The 20,299-nt window shown below is 44.3% G+C and overlaps 1 protein-coding gene across 1 annotated transcript; it reads right to left on the reverse strand.

Annotated features, from left to right (window-relative positions):
• Positions 1-245: 245 nt before the first annotated feature.
• Positions 246-4,273, reverse strand: LOC111081992 (probable cytochrome P450 6v1). Its single transcript, XM_022378165.2, has 3 exons — positions 3,292-4,273; positions 1,099-1,920; positions 246-720 (listed from the first exon to the last, which is right to left on the reverse strand). Exons 1-3 carry the CDS (start codon positions 3,757-3,759, stop codon positions 442-444), a joined length of 1,569 nt encoding a protein of 522 aa, XP_022233857.1. The 5' UTR covers positions 3,760-4,273; the 3' UTR covers positions 246-441.
• Positions 4,274-20,299: the final 16,026 nt, after the last annotated feature.

Raw genomic sequence — 20,299 nt, forward strand, 5'->3', positions numbered from 1 at the left:
GTCCCCATAGTGCAAACGGAACCGCATCGAATCTAACCTGCCCGCCGATCAGGCCACCGGGCGCAAAGGCAAAGCCAAAGCCCAAAGCACTCGCCACTCGTGCGCTGATAAGCTATCAGTCACTGCCGCCGCCACCCCCCGCCCCCAGCCATCAGACCCCATGCCCCGGGGTCCCGCCTTCACGCAGGCATTAAACAAAGATAAAATGTAGAACATTTTCGTTGCAAAATACAAAAAAAAAAAAGGACGTAGCAAAATTTATTTGAGGCATGCCCTGTGTGGTATATACAATGTGGCAAAATGATGACAATGTCGACGACGACGACGACGAGAACGAAAATCACAACGATGACAAAGATTGGGGGGGGGGAGGCTAATAATGATGACTGCTGACGGGTCGGTCGTTGCTTCTGTCAACAAAGGTGATGATGATAAGGCGCGCTATAAACATTCGGCGACCTTGAGGTAAATGCGGTGTTCGCTGGCCAAAAGCGCAAACTTCGCATCAAAGCTGATGCGCTCGACAGTCTTCTCACAGAACTCGACCCGATGACGACGCAGAAAGTATATGAGTCCCAGTTTTATTTGCAATTGGCCAATCTGCATGCCAATGCAATGTTTGGGCCCGGCGCCGAATGGCAGATACGACATCGGGGCTTGATGTGATTTATTTTCGGCACTAAAGCGTTCTGGATCAAAGCGATCCGGATCCGGCCAGTACTGCAAAAAGAGAGTGAGAGAGAGAGAGATTCAAAATAATTATCTACAGCTCCGTATATCGATGTTGACTTATTCTACTTTCTAAACTATGTACCCATTAAACCGAACAGGTTTCAGATAATTTATAGGCAGTTTGACATGGGACTTTTGCTTCTATAGATAGTCGTTGGTTGTGGTATAAAAGTTCCTAGGAACCATCTAAATAATTAGATAGCAAATTTCTATTGATTTCTGCGGTAGCTGGAACTCAATTCAATGCTCTTGGCACACGATAAGATTGGGGAATGCCAATTGGAGGCAACATTGCCAACAGAAACCCAATAACTATATGGACACAAGTCTGTGGCAAGAGATTCATTTTGGGGCCTGCCATCTCACCTTTGGGTCATGGTGTATGGCCAGATTGGATATATAGATGGGCATGCCGCGACGGGCATAGCACTCGGCGTGCGGACGGAGCGAGTAGAAGCGTTTCTTGTTAATGGGGGTGCACTCACGCTCCAGCAGCGGCACAATGGGATACTTGCGGAGCGTCTCCTCGACAATCATTTCAAGGTATTTCATCCGGGCGATCATTTCGTAGCTGAGCGCCCCGGCCGGCGACTCCTGGAAGGTCTCGCGTATCTCGCGCCGTAGTCGGGCCTGCATGAGGGGCTGTTTGGCCAGCTCGTAGAGGGCGAAGGACATGCTGGCCGAGCATGTCTCGATGCCGGCCACCTCAAAGCTGGCCGCCTGGGCGGCCAGAAAGTCGCGATGGTGCGTAAAGTGGGATTTGTCCTTCTGCAGATCCGCCTCCTTCTTGAGGGTGAGCAGCATCTCGATGAGATCGTTGCGCAGGTCGCCGCCACGCTCCCGCTCCTCGATCACCAGCTGGATGACCCGGCGCAGAAACTCCGCATGCGGCTCCGTGAACAGTCGGGGCCGTAACAGCGGCACCAGCTTGGGCAGGTAAAATATCACGAAAAAGTCGATTATACGCCGCACATTCGGCCGGAAGAGGTCCTGACAGTGTGAGCCGATCTCCGACTGCGTGCTCCTCAGGCTATACGATCTCAGGCCGAAGGCGATGCTTGCGATCATGTCCGTGTTATACAGATCGCACACGTCCTTAATGCTCACGATCACACCGCGTGCGGAGGCGTCACTTCTCCGCATATCGCGCGTCAGTCTCTTCAGATACCATTCCAAGTCGCAGCCAATCTGAAAAAGAGGCCAACCATTAGAAATTTGACATTTAAGATTATATTTCAATATAGTATACTGCTCAGATATTGCTCAGAATGAAGCACTTTCGCTGCCATAAAGTTATACTCTTGGAAAGAGTTGCAGCTACTGGATCTCATAGCTGAAAGACTACGGAAAACATAAAGGTATATGCAATATTATGTATGTACATACATATATATAAGCTACAAATCAAGGAAGATAAAAGAAATAATACATATGTAGTAGCTTCACTCAATCCTATATTTATCTTCACTGCATAAATATTTCTAATGGCTACTGACTGGGACTGGGACTGATGAATCTGGAAGGGTATCCAAAGCTTCGTTTCAAATGTTTCATTTCCGTTTGTTGCTGTGACTATTTTCTACAAAAGTTCTATTGTTTTTTTTCTGAATGAGTTTGCTTATATTTTAATCATTTTGAAAAATAAAACAAGTTTGACATTACACTAGACAACACGATTAAAGTCTTTGCATCGGTTCTGGGTTTATATTTCACTGGTGTTTTGGCGTGTCACTTAACTAATTTGCTGGCTTTTCCTGATAAACTGCTTTTGGCACTATCCAACAAACTTTCGGCTGAACCCAAACGGTTGGTCTGAAGTGTTTTATTGTTTACTTTGGCAAAGAACAAAACAAAAAGTAACACCTGTTCATATCACACTGGGCAGCAACAAATTTGAATTGCAAGTGTGTTTTTTTTCGTGTTTTTAAACTATTTTTTGCATGCAAATTTTTGGTTCAGACTAAAGTTTTAAATTGTGTATATACCTAAGAAATATCCACAAGAATATATCGCAAATGGATTGTGTAGATTGTGATATTCATGATTTGTTATATTTAAAACATTCTATTTGAAAAAGTAATAGTAGATTCGCCTGATATAAATATTCAAACCGGAACTGGCCGTTTTCAGCTATCGAGCATCCACTGTAGAGAATATATATGTGTACCCATCTCTGCGGGCAACATTCGATACTTTGTGACCTTTGATAAGAATATTCCGAATCAACAAATGATAGAAAAATTAACAAGAAATAAAAATAAAAAAACCTGTGATGATAAGGCGAAAACTTTGACAGCCTGAAGAGTCACATTTTTTTATCAGCGTGATACGGTTCCACTCCACAAATATAGAAATAATTTCGGTGTGTAGTGTAAATATTCTGCACCTTCTTTTCCCTCGGACACACCTACTATCATAGCGTGAGAGTATTTGCTTCCGCTCCTTGACCCCTAATTTTGTTGGACAGTGTAGGTTTTAAAAGTTCGAGGGAGGCGACCGAAATCGAATGTTAATCTCTCTCTCTCTCTTTCTCTTTGTCGCTCCCTGCCTGTGACTCACCTCCTCCATCAGAGAGAACATTTGCTTAATCTTCGCCCCCGTAAAGGCGGGTGACAGCCTCGTCCGTATTTCCCGCCACTCTGGCTGCTTGGCGAAGAAGAGATTGAGCGAGCCCATCTTGTCGTGCCGCAGATCGCATTTGGCGAACCGATTCGAGAAGCTCACAAAGTCCTCCACGAGCACGGTGCGCACCAGCGACAGGTCCCGGATGAGGAGCGCTGGCTGGTGGAACAGATAGATGCCAACGATGGGCTCGTTGCGGAACCGCTCGTCGAAGTAGAAGCGTCGCAGCTGCAGGGCGAACGACTCCTCCAGACGCAGCACCTTGCTGAGGTTTCCCACCAGATGCGCTGGCTGCACGAACTTGACGCGACGGCGCTGCCAGTAGACATAGGTGCGACGCGACCACACGAAAACGGCTGTCAGGATGGTGACGATGGCCAGCAGAATGTTGGTGGAGTAGACCATTGTGGCGGCGGCTGGGGGACTCGGTTGCCGCTGGCGTTGGCTGCGACTGCGAGTGCTGCTACTACGTGGAATTCCTTGTGTTGTGTGTGCGTTTTCAGCGGTTTTTTTTTTGGCAATTAAATAAATAAATACTTAACAAAATTATATCACATTTGTAAAAAAAAAAACCACTAAATGCTAGCTATGCAGCAGCATTGGAAGTGGCCGAAGAAGCAGCGTGCGCGGCAGAAGAAGGGAACCGCGAAGAAGACAAACGACGCAAAAGAGACGCGAATGGACACACATACACACACACACACACACACACGGACAGACAAAAAGAGTACAGAAACGCGGAACCGGAACAAGAGAGAGCGTTGACCAAATAAAATAATATTAATAATAGTATTAATAAAAAAAAGCACGCTTGTAAGCACCACAACGACGCCGGCACGACAGGCCCCAAAAAGCAACAGAACGCCGCTGCCCAGCGGTACTCAACAAGCAGCGGCAGCGACGGCGACGGCGGCAGCATATCAGCAAAACAACAAAGAAACAACAAAAAGCACAAAGCAAAACCGCAGCAACCGCAGCAGCAGAGAGTAACCTCAAATGCAGAGAGTAGCAGCAGCAGCAGCAGCAGCAGAGAGCAGCAAAACAGTTCACAGTCCACAAACAGCCGACGCCGACGCCCCCATCATCTCATGCTGATTAACCGCAAGAGTGTTTGCGGGGGGCAGAGCAGGCTGAGATCGCAAAGAGAGAGAAAGAACGAAGCTGTAGAATTGAAGTCGCGGCACATGGCAGAGCCAGAGCCACAGTGGGATCGAAGTCGAAATAGACTTAACCAAATTTACTGACTGACTTGAACATTTTTATCAACATATTTTCTCCATTGTTAGTCAATAAAGCAAATAGCAAGAGATCAACAACCAGTAAAATGAAGAAAATTGTTTAAATCATTTCCAATGGGATATACTTTGTGGACAAACGCACTTTTTTAACACATTTGCTCCACTGTACGCTAGGTATGCAGCAGAGAGCGAAATAAAATGCGAGCTGCAGAATTGCAGTCGCGGTCGCTGCGCTGCTTTCTTTGCTGGCACATGTCAATCCACAATTAAATCGAAATGGAACAAAACAAAGCAAATTTATGCATATGTATGCATAAGTAAAAGCAGTACGGAATGTTCGCAATTATTTGCAAATGCACATACATCCATACATACATATGTACATATATGAAAGCACTCCCCCAACACTTTTTTCCCACTGTACTCGAACCGTAAAGAGCACAAAGTAGACCGCAAATAAAACTGACGATTAAAAGCAAAACAGCGATAACAATAGCAACGCAGAATGGCAGCGACTGCGGCCGCTGGTACTCCACGTGACGACGTCGCCAGCGACAGCGAAGAGAGCAAAAAGACTGGTCCGTTCGCTCGCGGGGGGAAAACGATTTAAAAATAAACGTGCGATTCTCTTCAACTTTTTTGTTGCTGTTCTCCTCTTCTCTCTGTGCTTATTCTGATTCTTCGTCTGCGGTTCAGCTGATTTTGTTTTTCTTTTGTGCCAAGATTCTGCTGGCAGGGCTGCCAGAGCACCCCAACCAGGGCTGCACTCTCTGCAAAAGCAAGTTGGGCGCCAAGTTTGATTTTCGTGATAGTTTTTTACTCACTTTTTGCCCTCTTCACTTCTCTTTCAACGTAACAAAACGAACAACTGTTGTACATCTCTTCCCTCTTTGCAGCAACGGACATCAGCACTTCCTCTTCCCACCGTCGAACAGCTCCACTCGTTGTCCCATCAAGCACAGGAAAAGGAAGTTCTATTTACAACAATTGACAGAAATTTGCACTTTTGTGGAAAACTTTCACATATCTCAAGATTTGTCCTTGCTCTACACACTTGCCAGCTCATATCCTTCTCTTTCACCTCCGCGTCTACAAGGGTAAAGAGTGTGCCACAGTTACAGTTACAAATGTGCAACATTTCCGGTGTGGCGCCGCTTGGGGCATAGCCAAAAACTGTTTTGGCCACATTGATGGCTGCATGTGGGTGAGGGAAAGAGAGAGGAGGGTAAGAGTGAGTAAGAAGTGGTGTGAGAAAGTGGCCGGGAGCGTGTGTAAAGGAGTGGAGTCTTGCTTTGATTAAATTTCACGCACGACCGCCGCTTGGCCAGGGGTTTGGTTGTGGAGGGGAACAGCCAGCGGTTCAATTTGGATTTGGAGACTTTTTGGGCAGAGCGAGAGTGAGAGAGCACACACAGGCACACACACAGACACGCGTTCGCATTGACATTTACCGCTGCATTTCGATTTGCATGTGCCTTGTGGATGGTTGCGTTGGAGGAGGGATGGAATGGATGGATGGAATAGAACGAAGGAGAGGTAACGATACCCTAGCAGTGGAAGGTATGTTGATTTTAAATTCATTTTTGTCATAATGATATTCGACATCCACAGTAATAGTCCTTTAGTTATCTTAGCTATTGACTATGCAACTTTGACTTTACATACGCTTTATACATAGGTTAAGTATGTACATATATCGAAATTGTGGAGATCGAAATGCCCTAATTGTTTGTACCAATCACAGACATATTTAATTATAGGGTATCAAAGCGTTCGGTACCCGAAGTTATGCTTTTCGTCTGTTATTTGCGCTGTCGCTTTGTCGCTGCCTCGCCGCTGCTGCTTCGCTGGCGATATGTCAATAATCGTTGTTGCTTATGCACATAACGGCTCTGCAAATACAGGGACGCACTTGTCGCATCACACACATCCACTGTCCGCCCCCCCACCACACCCCGCCCACACCGTACACCCCATCAAAATCCGCTGAGCGAAAATCAAAGCCGTCTCAATCAACAAACAAAGAGACAAACAAACAAACAAATAGTGAGTGAGTGAGTGAGTGAGTGGGAGAGTGAGAGAGCGAGGAAGACAAACATTTGTGTGCGCTTTTCCCCGCCCAAGGAGTTGGGTGTGGTGGGGGCGGAACGGGTGGCATTTGCTTTTCCTATTTAGTTTTGGCTGCAACTTTGTTTTCCTTCCATTTACGATGTTGACATTGGAAATCTTTTAATTATTGTCACGCCTCGCATACACCCCATCCACCCCATCCGCATAGTTTCCCCAGCCCCCCCCCCTTTCCGCTACCACCACGTGGTGTGGGAGTGGCGTCAGGTGGTGGTGATGATGCTGCAGCATGTCGTGAGGATTATGTGGGGATTAGTACTGTGAGGGCGGGGCAGTGGGAACTGTGGAAGAAGCTCTGCTCTCTCGTACTCCTGCGCTCTCTTACCAGCCGCTGCTACATGCAATATTTTTCCCAATTGATTTTTGCCTCAAGGAAGTTTTCTTTCCCATATCTGTTCGAACGCTTCATTGGGTTATGCATTCCCACATATCGGTGCGATCTGCTTGGTGATCTCTTAGATCCTTCCCTTCCACCTGCCCGCATTCCATTAGGATGCCGCACTGACCAGCGCCTACCCGCCTACCCGCCCGCCCATGTTCGATGCATGGTCCAGTAATCTCTCTATCTTTCGGGGGCAAATCTCTGCACATGTGTGCCGTGCGCCTTGATGTTGCACCGCCATTCGGTTGGTGCAGCGGGGCAAGGGAGTGAGTGTGTGGCATGGATAAAGTGCGCAAAATAGATGCGTAATTTGACGTTAATGTTACGCTAATAATAATCTGTCAGCCGGCATTAGATGGGTAGCGATGATGTGAGATCCTCAGATTCTCCGATCTGATCCTTCGGCAGCTGATCTTTATCGAATGCACAAACACAAACACGCACACGCACGCACACACACACGAACATCACTCCCTTTTGATGCCGATCGTGTAATGTGCTTAGCCCTTCTTTGAACTCACTCCACTCATTCTCTCTCTATCTCTCTCTCTCGCTCACTCTCCCTCTCTGGATGGGCATCCTTTGCCCGTCTCTGCTTTCTTTTCGCTCATTGTTGTGTTTGCCATTTTGACGGGTTTCGATTACCGTTGTCCTTCTGCTCCCTTGCGCTCTCATCGGCTGCTCTCTCATGTGTAATCCACTCTGCTCGTTCGTTGCTCAATGTTAAATGGTGCGCGCCTAAGTTGAGCAAATTTCCCCAAAGGCCCAACAACAACAACAACAAAAAAGGACTTTTGCGCACTCTCTTTGTGCCCATTAAAAAAGATACTGTTTTTTATGCCCTATTTGCAAAGATTACTACTGTTCTCTATTTATACCAGATACCAGATTTTGCACCACGCACCATGAGTATTCATTTTCTCTAAGTGTATTCCATTTTTTTTTGTTTTAAATCAAAGTTCTCGAAATTTACTTCCGCAATGAATATCCCACCTTAGATATGTATTCGCAATAAATTTCAAAATAAAATCAATAATTTTATTGCTCTTTAATTATTTCTTATCATATTTCAAAGCTACGATTATTTTCTTGTGCTTGCCAAGAGCGAGCAAAAGTTAAAATCCTTTGTAAGGACACCATTTCTGTGCCAGTGGGCTTGGACCTTGACTGTCCACAATTGCATTGCCTGCCCATAAAGTCAAAACCCAACAAATGCAAAGTCAAAACGCAGACCAAAATCCTCAAGAAGCAGCAATAACAATTTGTAAAAAAAAAATCCCAAAACATTAAAAAGAACTTAGAACTTAGTGTGAATCCTTTCCGGGAAGCAGCCCGAAAAAATGGCACCCAAATCGAGCGATTCCAGCAGAGCGGCGGCCCTGCACTAGAAACCTACAAACCTACAAACCTAAATAGATCGGGTCAAGTTCTCGGTAAAGAGTTGACCTATCCCAAAAAAAACACGCACACACAAAAAACAGAACAAAAATATCACAGAAAAAACTGGCTCGCAAAAAACTACAGAAATGCGAGGTATATAAAAATAAGTAAAAAGCAGAGAAACGGATCGTAAAACGCGATTCCTGGTAGCGTAGGTAACGGTACACGCAGCGGTTCAACTCTGTGCTTAAACCCTTTCCTGGTCACGGGACGAACAATTGCAAATTGTATTTGTAGAGCGAAAAAGGGGTTAAAAAACAGGCAGAGGGCGGCTCGGTTCGGTTCGGTTCGTTTTGCTGCAAGGATTCGCGTTTCCCAGTGCTGCTGACTGCTCACTATCCTGTTATGATGCTGTTGTATCAGGTATCTATATCTGCTCATGTTAGGTTCATCCTGGCACATTATCCTGCTTCCTTGGGCTGCTGTTAAGTGACGCTCTTGAAGGATAAATGTGGGAGCAGTAATTCTCTAGAGCCGATGCCGAATCAGAGTCTGCAAAGTCTTTACTTTTCTCTGTTTTATTTCGATTTGTAGAGTTCTTCAGCATCTTCTTTGGTTAAGATTTTCATCGCCAAGTACTGATGAATATCATTTGAATTTCTACAGTAATCCTTATTCAGTTCTGTTCCTATCTTTCTGCTACTTTTGTTCTGTAAATCTGCTGTGCCAGTCCCAATGTCCTGCACTGGTAACAGCTACTGCACTGTTAGTCATGCCATCCCACTCTCTCGCTGGATTTGCTCTGCTTTCCTACTCTGTTTTCTACGCTTCTTTATTTTTTTTTACTTTTTAACGGATCGTAAAGTAATAAAAACATAAAAAAGACGAACCACCGAGCAGGAAATAAATTAGAGAATGAGCAAAACAGTAAATGTGAAACTGGAACGGGAACACATGCCAGGACGAAGGGTTACAAAAAAAATGCGTGCACTTTTTTTTTATGGCTAGGTCAGCGAATGGGTTAAGCAATGCCCAAAAAAGCAATCGATTTTTCTGGTTAATTTGTATACCCTTGCTATTATTTTTTACCTCTTTCTATTCGGGACTATTTTTCTACACATCTTTTTGTACGGCACTTCTTTACTTAACACAGTTTTATGTGCGGGGGGGATTTTCGATATATATATTTTTTGGCTTAGTTTTTTTTAAGGGATTACTTTTAGCTCGCTTTTACAAATTACTTTAGTGTCTTTTATCGGGAAATTGTAAAAATCGCTGGCCGGGTACAAAGGGGTACGAATTTTTGTTGTGTCTTGACTTTGGTAGGGAGCGTGTGTTTTTATTTGTATATTTATTTTTTAATTTTCCATCTTGAAGTTGAACATATTCCAGCATTTCGAGGGACGCTTAACATAAAGGCGCAATTACCATTAACCCCTTTGTGGGCCCTTGACTTAACCCCGCGGCCACTTGGTTGACTTTCCAAGATGCCGACCGACAATAAAACTGTCGCATAAGTCAGATCCGCGCCGGGCTTAAACAATGCCCAGAGAACACCGCCGACAACACAAAAAATTATAAATATTAATATTTCCCTCGCTTAATATCTTAACCTGCTGTTTTGTCTGTTGTCTTTCTTAATATCTTAACCTGCTGCTGCTGCTGCTGCTGTTGCTGCTGTCCATTTCTTTGATGATCCCTCGCACTCCGCTCCCCCAACTCTATTGCATTTTTTCAATTAATTTCTTTTTTCTCAGGCTGTCTACTCAATGCGCCATGTGTTTCACTCAGTGAGAACAGGGGAAGATACTGTGTCCGAAAGAGACGCTGATACAATCCAGAGAGAGCCACTGGCCAGCCAGACCAGCCAGACCAGGCAGGGACGGACTGCATATGGGGGGTAGAGCCTGAGCCTCGCCTCGCCTCAGAGGCCTCAACATTTTTATGGGCCCTAACAAATTTGTACAAATTGCTGTGGTATCTCTCGTCGATGGCTCTTCCTCTACCCTTCACTTTCTCGCTCACTCTCCCTCTCTCACGGTGTCTCTGTTCAAGCCATCTCCCTCTTGCCATTAGTGTGGTCGTGTTGAGACACCAAAATTGGGCCACACTGTTCTCCGTGTGGCTCCATGTGAAAATGCCCATCGTCTCGTCGCTCAATCGGTTAAAATCACAAAACGAAAAGGGCACAAAGGAAAATCATTGGGGAAAATCGCTGAATGACCATGGAAAAGACAAAAAAAAAAAAAACCCATCGACGTTGTTATGCTCTAATTAAATTTATTTCTATGGATGGAAATAATTGAGGAAAATTAACCAAGTGTCTGGGCAGGAGATACGGAGTGAGGGAAAAGCCAAAGGTGCACCATAAGAAACTTTAAACTGGAAGGAAAAGCAGGGGGAAAAGGTCTTTAAGCTTCAATCGAATAGGAGAGGTAATAATTATTTTATTTGATATATTTTTCAGTGAGTAAATAAATATTCCATAAATTCTTATGCAGCTAAATTCTATAAGAAAACTGACAAAGACGAGAACTTTAAGCAGGAGACACTGTGATCCTTCGAAGTAAGCAAAAATATTATCCCAGAAGTGTGAAAACCCTTTAAGAACAGGCAGACAATTACATGGTTCGCTTTAGCCATTCACTGCCACAGGTCTTGGTCCAGACTGCCACACAAAAGAGTTCACACGGTGCATGCAACGGAGCTGCTGCACCCCCAACCTGCCGCCTGATTACACTACCCCCTTGTGAACGCCTCAATCAACATGTCGTGGCCATGTCTAAGCCGATGGAAGCCATTCTGGCCAACATTTGGCCACAAGTGCAAGCCCACAAAATGCAGTTGGTTTTGTCTGTGTTTGTCCAGTCGAAAAGTGCAACAAAGTGATGGGAGGGGGTTCCACTTCCTCTTCCTGTTCTCACTCATTCGACCCACCTTTTATAAGCCTTTATCCGCACATATGCTTCAGCTTCAGCTCCAGCTTCAGCTCCAGCTCCCCTCCAATCGAGACAAACTGTTTTGAGGACCCAAAAAGGGCAGACAAAAATCCAAAATGAGCCTGAGGAGAGGCAGCTGCTTGGCGAGGGAAGAGGACGACCTTGGGGGCATGTAATGAACAGCCCTTTAAGCTCCTCGCTCTCTGAAAATCTGCTTAATTAAGGTGAAATATTAATGCACTCGAATCCGGGACGGTATCCCCGACTTTATTTAATAAAATCAATTTCATATCATAAATTTTAATATGCCACATGAGGCAGAGCCACACAGCATGGCTGGCAGCAGTGTGGCAGAGGGGGGTGTGGCAGCTCCTGCTCCTCCTCATTTGGGTGCCACATATTAATTCCAGTTTCGCACTCCTCGTGCGTTTCACGGACATGCCGTAAATAGTTGCCAGGATGTTGCATGGCCCCCCGCCACACACATGCCACTGCCCCGTGCCACTTTGCTGCTGCCGCGCTGCTGCATTTATTAATAATTATAATGTCTGCGTCCTCCACTGTATTTGGATCCTTTTTTGGGTGCGGGTTCGGCTCCGGCTCCGGCTCCGGCTGCGGCTCCGGGATTGAGCTGCAGTTTGGGGTGGGGTGGGTTGGGTTGGGTGCAAGGTCCTGCAGTTGCCGTTTCAGTGCGAGGTTTGTGATATCCTCCGACCTCCGGCATTCATAAATCGCAGCTCATTTCGGTGTGGCCACGGAATGCACACGCATAATTATTTTGGCCTGCAGTTTTGGGGCTGTGGCCTCGGACATGGACATGGACAGAGTCTCGCAACGAGGGAAAACAGATATGTGGCAGACAGGAGACAGGAGAGAGGAGTGCGTGGCAGATAACCGCATGGATTGGCCCCCGCTTAGAGACATTTTTTGGGTGGACCAGAGATGAAATATCACAGTGCTGTCAGTAGCTGGCAACCAAACAAAATATGTGTGTGGAATGCATTGGCTAACAAGGCAAAGGATGCGACAGCCAACACCATGGTGTTGCGTTCAAAATTAATTGAACTTTGAAGGGAAATTCCAAGTAGAAATATTCGATTTTTCTCTGCAAAAGAACTCTCCGAAAGTGTTCCAATAATTCTGTATTAAATATGTCAAATAATAACTCCATTTCTCTAGCAACTTTGGCACCTTAAAACAACAAAAAAAAAACTCTGCTTTGAGGCTCTATGCTTCGCAGCAATTAGTTGTAAATTTATAGTACCAGAAGCGGAGATTAGTTTGCATAGGTCTCTCCCTTTGTTACCAGCGCTTATCCACTCTGTGTGTGTGTGATTTTTATGTGCCCCGTGAAGGCAGAATCAAATGTATAAGCAGCCAAGGGAAAACAAGGGATGAGGCACAGGAGCTGTCTGGTAGCTGAAACTGAAACTGTGGCTAAGGATGTGTGCTGGCTGGCTGGGGGGAGGGGGGACCAATTGAATTCGAGGCGCGAAATTGCGAAATTAAATTTGCAGTTATTGCCCAACCATGGAGAATTGGTTAGCACAGTCTGTCTAACGGTATCGATGGTATCTCATGGGCCCCTGCCCTGCCCTGGCCTGCCCTGCCATTGCCCCCAGTAATTGCCACAGTCACGGATTGAGTAAGACATTTCCCATTCGAATGGCTCTCTGAGCATGGGAATGAGCCTCTGCTCAAGCTGCACTGCAGATGTATCTTTGTATCTTTGTATCTTTGTATCTGGGAGCTGCTGCTGCTCTTCTGGCTGGCACTTTTATGGCATTTGGGCTCTGTATTTGCATTCAAATGGCGTCATCTGGTTAACCCCAAGAAAAGAAGGGAAGGCCCCTTTGATGGGCCTCTAAAGAATGAACAATAATAGTTCTGAGAGTAGGCAGGAAGGAACGCTACAAAAACTGCAACGGAAAACTGCTGGGAAAACCGAAAGCGAAACGGCAAAATTATTGTTGCTTATATTAAATTAAAATGAGAATTTAATAAGAATTAAAAAGTGCTATGCATTAGCATTCACTTTGCTTAGACATTATACGATATATTTTTTAAGTAAAAATCTTAATTATTAGCTAGATAATTGCACTAAGATATTTAGCTAATACTGCCAAATATTTAACTAAAATTAATAGAAAATAAAAGAAAAATAAATGAATAAATACAAAAAAAAGAGCTAAAAATCGCTTCGTACTTTACTTCACACACAAGAAAATCATTTACAACAAATTCGACCCATAAAAACTCTTTAAAGAGCAGCAGGCTACATGTGCACATATGTACATATGTACGTACGTATGTATGTATGTATTTACATGTGTACATATTTATCTCTCTACAAAGGCGGATATCCTTTTGGCTGCTGCCTCTGCTTAAAAGAGTTTCATATTTGGTGTCGCCAAATATTGCCTCCATTTATTTGCATCCATCTCCCTCCCGCCCCGCCCCAGCCGCTTTCAGTCGTGTCTCAAAGTGAATCGCTGAAATTGCCACCAAAAAGCAATTGTGGAGAGGAGAAATCCATTTCAGGTTATCCGCGAATTTCAATCAGTCCCAGGCGGCCTTCATTGACAACCAAATGGGGATTGGGATTGGGATCGAGAAGGCGGGCAATGATTTTCGGGGCAATGGGGTGTGTGGTGTGGGTAGTGGGGGGAGCGAGGGACGCATAAAAATAAACACAAAGGGCATACGTGAGATGCCAGTGAAGTGCTGGGAGGAGGAGGGATGAGCATTGGTAGGAACACACACGCTCCACTCGATTTAAAGGCATTTGGAAAATATTCTCTGGGTGAAAAATTGCCCGAGTAAAATCCACTTAAGCAGCTTTGACAAAAACTACCAAAGAAGTTGATGAAGGAAGACTCTTCTTTGGCTGTGCCACTGTGCTTTGGATAAAGATGCAGACTTACAGCTACACAGCTACACAGCTACACAGCTACAGATACATGCGCAGCTGGCTAAGATTTATGGCATCTTTTACATGGCAACCCGTCAGTCGTGCCCGCGAACGCGCTCTCTCGAAAGAGTTGTGTACCAGTGGCAGAAACTAGGGAAAATCTCATCAAATTTGTTTAAATGCCCATAAATCTCAACGGGCAGCTGCAGCCTCTAAAGCGAGCGAGTGAGTGGGGGGGTATGGAATGATGGGTGGAGATGGCGATGATCGGGCTTAAGCTTCGTGTAAACAATCATTAAAAATCATTAACCATTGGCGCCACTTTCTCATAATAAACGGATATTCGGATGCTGATAGTTACCGAAACTCCACGAACTGAAACCAAACCAAAAAGCAGAAAAAAAAGCAGAAAAAAAAGCAGAAAAAAAAAAACTGCAGCACACAGATACTCAGATATTTATCTCGGGGAGCTGGGCGCATCGGATGCAACTTTGTTTATGCAATGTTTATGCAGCGTGAGAAATTCGCCACGACCGCCTACCCGCCTACCCCGCCCTCCCCCCTGCTAGCGCTCTTCTGGCAGGCCATAAAAACCGCGTTAGCCATAAACAAAAATCAACGCAAGAGAACAAAAAATAAAATGTACAAAACAGAAATTATTTGGTTTTCTGGTCATGCCCGAAAGAGCAAGGCGCCAACTACAAGATGCAGCTACGAGTACGAGAGTGCCAGAGTATCTATCCAAAAAAACAAAAACAAAAAACAACACGCACAAATCTATACCTCTAGTCGATTCGAAAATCCGAGGCTGCCAAACAGGCGAACAGAACCCCAAATTTTTATTGGAAACATTTTTATGGCTCGGCGTTTTTATGGCCTCAGAGGCCTCCAGTAAAAAAAGAAGAAACGACCGGGGGAAAATAGAAAAACGAATACGAAAAAAACCATCGCGTAACAAAATAGCAAATCGAAAACATCCAAAATAATTAAACAACAAATTGCGCACAAAACCAATAAACAAAATATAAAACAAAGAGACAGAGAGAGAGAGACAGTGAGAGAAGCAGGGGGAAAATGTTTGGAAGCAAACGGGAAATGGGCAGAGATAATCAATCAATTGGAGTGTGGGAGGAGTGGCCTTGTTAGGGTATAATTTTATGAATCTCTATGATAAATGGGGTTACTCCTCGGGGGTTACTCAAGCTCAGAGTTCAATGCAGTTTATTAAAAGCAACTTGAGGGCTGCTTGCTGCTCAATAAAATAAAAATACATATATCATTGATCCAAGTGGAACTTTGAAGTAACTTTCTGTTAAAATATTTTGGACGAGCTCAGAGCTATTTTCTATGTCCATTTCTTTTGACTTAATAGCAGACTTTGTGCAGTTCTGACTGCAGTTCTTAGCCTAATAATAGCTAACTATATAATAATAATACTTTAACTTAATTTAATTATTTTAATTATTAATTTTTTTTGGGGGAAAACCTTTGAAACTCTAGTGCCACTTATAGCCTATTTCTGCTCACAGATAGTTCAGCATAATCCCATCCTAATGCCGATTTAAAAATCCCTCAATTCCGAACAAAAATAAGTAAGAGAGAAAAAAAAGCACAAAATAAAATCAGATGTACGTAATAGATGCGTCAGCTTAGAAGCTACTTACAAGTATCCAAATAAACAAGAAGCCGCAACCACATCCCACATCCACCTACTCCATCGCCCCCGCCATATTATAGCCCTATACATGGTTGGCTCTAACCAATCTCAATTGTTTCGAGACGCCCCCAGCTGCTCACCCCCAGCGTTGTCGTAGCTGGAGCCTGCAGCCTGGAGCTGTGCGCGAAGATGACAATAAATCTGAGCGTCAAACGGCGACGCAGGCGACGGAATAATCAGAAATCAATACAATCTGCGTAATATGTTTTATGCGTTGGCTTCTACTTTGGGATCTGCGATTTTCTGGCCTGCCGCTGTCTTCTTTGCCATTTTTCCAAGCAATTGAGTTTGATGATGCCACACACACACACACATATCCCTCCCCCCCCTACTACCGGCTGCCAGCACCCACCTCCTGGCTGCTGCTGCTCCTGCTACTCCTTCGATTAAGCCACAGCCCGAGGGCCATGACGTGACTTTTGCCGTTTTCTTTTCTGCTCTCCACGATAATCAAAAATCACGCACACAATGGATCCTGTAATAGTTGAATTGAATTGCCCTTTGCCGGCTGTGTTGGCTGTGTTGGGTGGGGTGGGGGTTTAGTCCTTTGGGTGGTTGTGTTTCCAGCATGTCCTTGTTCTCATCCTTCGCCCCGTGCCAGCCACAAAACCAGACTCCTTCCCCATACTACCATGTTGACTTTATTGGCCTCATTGCAGGAGGCGACGACGACGGGGACAAGCAAAAGGATGAGAATGACGATGAGCTGCAACACCCATTTCCTACACCACGCCGCCCCCGCCCCCGCCACCGCCCCCGCCCACCCGACTCAGCTCTCTATGACATGCTTTGACATAGACGCCCCCCCCCCACTCCGCCGCCCCTCCCCCACACAGAAACACTCACCGCCACCCCAAAACGAAAACGAAACGAAACGACCACGCCCCCCACTCGGCCGTGGCCCAAGACAACCCTCAGTGGGCACATGGCATCATTACACGGCCGCGTCGCACGCAAAATTGTGCGAAATTTGGTGAGCCGCGTGTGGCAAGTCGTGTGGCGGATTCAATTCGCAAACTTTCCAGCCCCAGAAGTACAGCTACACAGATACTTTCACCACCTCCCTCCCCACCAAAAAACACACACACACACGCACACAGCCATTCCCTTTTTGTTCGAATTAAGCTCTGTTCCTTGGCAGTTGGAAAACATTTAAAGAGCGTTTGGGGAACAGCAGCAGCAGTCGCAGGAGCACATGGAAGTGGCAGCGAGAGTAGTGGAAAGAAAAAGCAATAGATATGTCTATGAAATTTCTATATTTATTTTTTGTATCTTTAGCAACTCGAAAAAGGCATACAAATTATTTGAGCATAATAAGTCAGATTTAATTCAGATTGAATGCAAATTTTAAATAAATTAATTTACAGCCATATGCCATATCCCAGTGAGCTCCTTCCCTTTGCTTTACTGCCTGAAAGAATTATATTGGCCGATATGCAGTAATATTTTATGAAATATCTAAAACACAAATAGATTTATCTCTATCTGAAATCGAGCCAATTGGAAATTGGTTTTCAAGTATTTGACTTTAAAAAAAAAAATCAAAATCAAAATGTTTAAAAATTGAATTCTTTTATATTTGCAGTGTGTGCTTAGTACAAATATTTAACACTTGGGCTATTATTTTAGCATGTTACTCCCTTTTGCTGGACCAATTTTCATGCTGCAGCTCAGCCTCAACTGCTGGCAGCGCCGAAGCCACCCAATGATGAGAAGGAGCAAGACAAGGAGATGTTACTGCCGTAAAAGCGTCGCTGGCAGCAGAACGAGATCGAGGAGGAGACGTAGGCTCCAGCCGATGCAGCCACAGACTCAGCCACGAAGGCCTCGCTCCGATCCTTTTCCTGGGACTATTTCTGCAGATGGAGCAAAAGAACATTGAGAAGCAATTTAGTTATAAGAAGAGCGCTGAGTGTCCGATCGAGTTGATAAAGTTGATAACTACGCATAGGAAGGGCCGACTAGCAGCACCAAGAGGTGAGAGTAGTGGCCACTGCCATTTCCAGGAAGAAGCTGCTTTAATGCATAAAAAACGCCTTTAGATACCAGGACTACTACTACTACTCCCCTGCCCCTGCAGGCTAAAGGCTACACCAATAGTCAGTCATTGTCAATTGCCCGCTCTCCTCGGACATTCATCAATTGTCCAATGAAAATATTGACAAGTTTTTTACGAGCTGGTTGAGTGATCCGATCCGATCCGATCTGATGTGTGTCCTGCCAGAGTCGTTCCCTTTTCGCAGCGTCTCGTAAATTAAAACATCAGATTCGAGGCAATGACGTCGTAAAGAAATAAATAAATAAAACATCAAACACTACAGTTTGCCAATGGAAAACGGCAGTGGAAAATCTATTGACTCTGGTATGCTGGATGGGAGGGTGGTAGGGGGGGGAAACAATGCCTTGGTTCGAGGCGACAAAAGGACATCTACCGTTTGGCACTGGGTGATATAGGACGAAAGGACACGCCGAAAGGAAGACATCGAATGTCAAAGTCTCCGCTTTGTCTGACTGAAACTGGGCGCTGACTAGACAAAAGGGGGCTGATCGTGTTGGAAAACTCTCGCACACAACAGAGAAGAAAAACTCAAAAAAAAAAAAAAGGACACTGCGAGTGTATCCCTCTCAGCTGACTTCTGCCCTATCTGCTGCTATCAAATGCTTTCTGTGTCTGTCTCTCTGTCTGTGTGTCTCTCCGTCACAATTTCTCGTCTCGTTTTCCTTCTATTCGAATGAATCCTTTGTCTGGCCCGGGGCCAGGATCAATGAAAACGCTGAGCGCTCGCCCGGCAATGAATGAAAATTGCCGATCCCTTCGGCGAGGCTGCGTGGCTGTGACAGTTTCTGGCCTGACAAACAAACGCAATGTTATCCATTGTCGCAAAATGCTACTAAGAATTATGTTGTGCTTGACACAACGGCAGCCAAAAAGAGAAAAATTCTATTAAATAAAATTAATGTCCTTTTTTTTTTTTTGTTGTTTATTACTGCTGCTGCTGGATCGCCGATCCGACTCCTGCAGCGGATGCAACGACAAATATTTGTAAACGCGCCCTTTTTTTATTTTTTTACCTTTTTGGCTTTCCAGTGCCATGCCATTGAGGGGGCTCGTTGCTAGAGGGGGGGTAAGGCCGGGCAGCTGAAGTGCGGCACCACACGCCCAGCCATTTTGGAGGAGAATTTATGGGCTGCTGGAAAAGTTTGAAGTGGAGATTGCTTTGAAAGCAAAATCAAAGACATAAAGGGAAAGGCGTTGCAGAAGGATGGGTAAAAAGAAAAGCTATAGAAGGAGCAGCACGGGCTGCAGCAAAAAGGCAAAGATGCAAATATCTAGAAATTTAAATATGTTTGTTGTTTGTGGAAATTGCAAAATAAAGAGAACATTTTAAATAAATCAAAAAAACAAAGTGGGATGCCGCCAGTTACAACAACAAATTGCAAATAAACTACAGCAAAAATATTCAAATTAAAAGAAATTAAAATTAAATTAAATAAAATTAAAATTCATCTCAAATAAGCATATTTTTAGTATTAAAAATTATGTGTTAAGGGTTCAAATAAAATTGTAACAAGTGCTTTAAGTATAAGTAAATTTGACAGCACTAGGAAAAGGAGCAGATAAGTAAGTAAATAAATATGATTACTTATTAATTAGCAATATTCTATTTCAACATATTTCCCATGTGTGACTTTAAGTATTTGGAAATGGAATCGGATAAATGTAAGCCAATATATGTAGAATAAAATGTTGTACTTTCTGCTCTGTGTTGTTATAACTAAATTTATATCTACCTACATTAAGTACACACCTTTTTGGCATCATATTAAACTTATAAAATATTTTATTATTATTTTCTATTTAAATTTGAACCTTTTTCGCATCATATGAAACTTATTAAATATTTTATTATTTTATTTAAATTCATTTCTTTTTTTTGCTATTAATTTAACTACTTTATCTATATATTCTATACATGCAGGGCATATCAGCAACATTCTTTGATCTCTTATTGAGCGTTTTCCTGCTCAATATTTATGGACGTTTCCCATTTGGATTTTGTCTTCGTTTTTCTGTACTCTGCCTATTATTATCCACACACTATCATCAGGCAAACAATGCCAGCCTACACGCATACGAGTGTATTTGCTGCATGGGGCAAGATGACACGCGGCACTCACCACCAACAGGCAGGGAGGGGCACCACCAGCGGCAGCGACAGTGGCAGTGGCAGCGACAGCGGCATGCACCAC

Source organism: Drosophila obscura, unplaced genomic scaffold, assembly GCF_018151105.1.
Source record: "Drosophila obscura isolate BZ-5 IFL unplaced genomic scaffold, ASM1815110v1 contig_73, whole genome shotgun sequence".
NCBI lineage: Eukaryota > Metazoa > Arthropoda > Insecta > Diptera > Drosophilidae > Drosophila > Drosophila obscura.

Coding starts and splice junctions, on each gene's coding strand:
- LOC111081992 (XM_022378165.2), bottom strand. CDS start 3,759: ATGGTCTACTCCACCAACATTCTGCTGGCCATCGTCACCATCCTGACA. Junction 1,921..3,291: donor TGTTCTCTCTGATGGAGGAG/GTGAGTCACAGG, acceptor CCTCTTTTTCAG/ATTGGCTGCGACTTGGAATG. Junction 721..1,098: donor CCATACACCATGACCCAAAG/GTGAGATGGCAG, acceptor CTCTTTTTGCAG/TACTGGCCGGATCCGGATCG.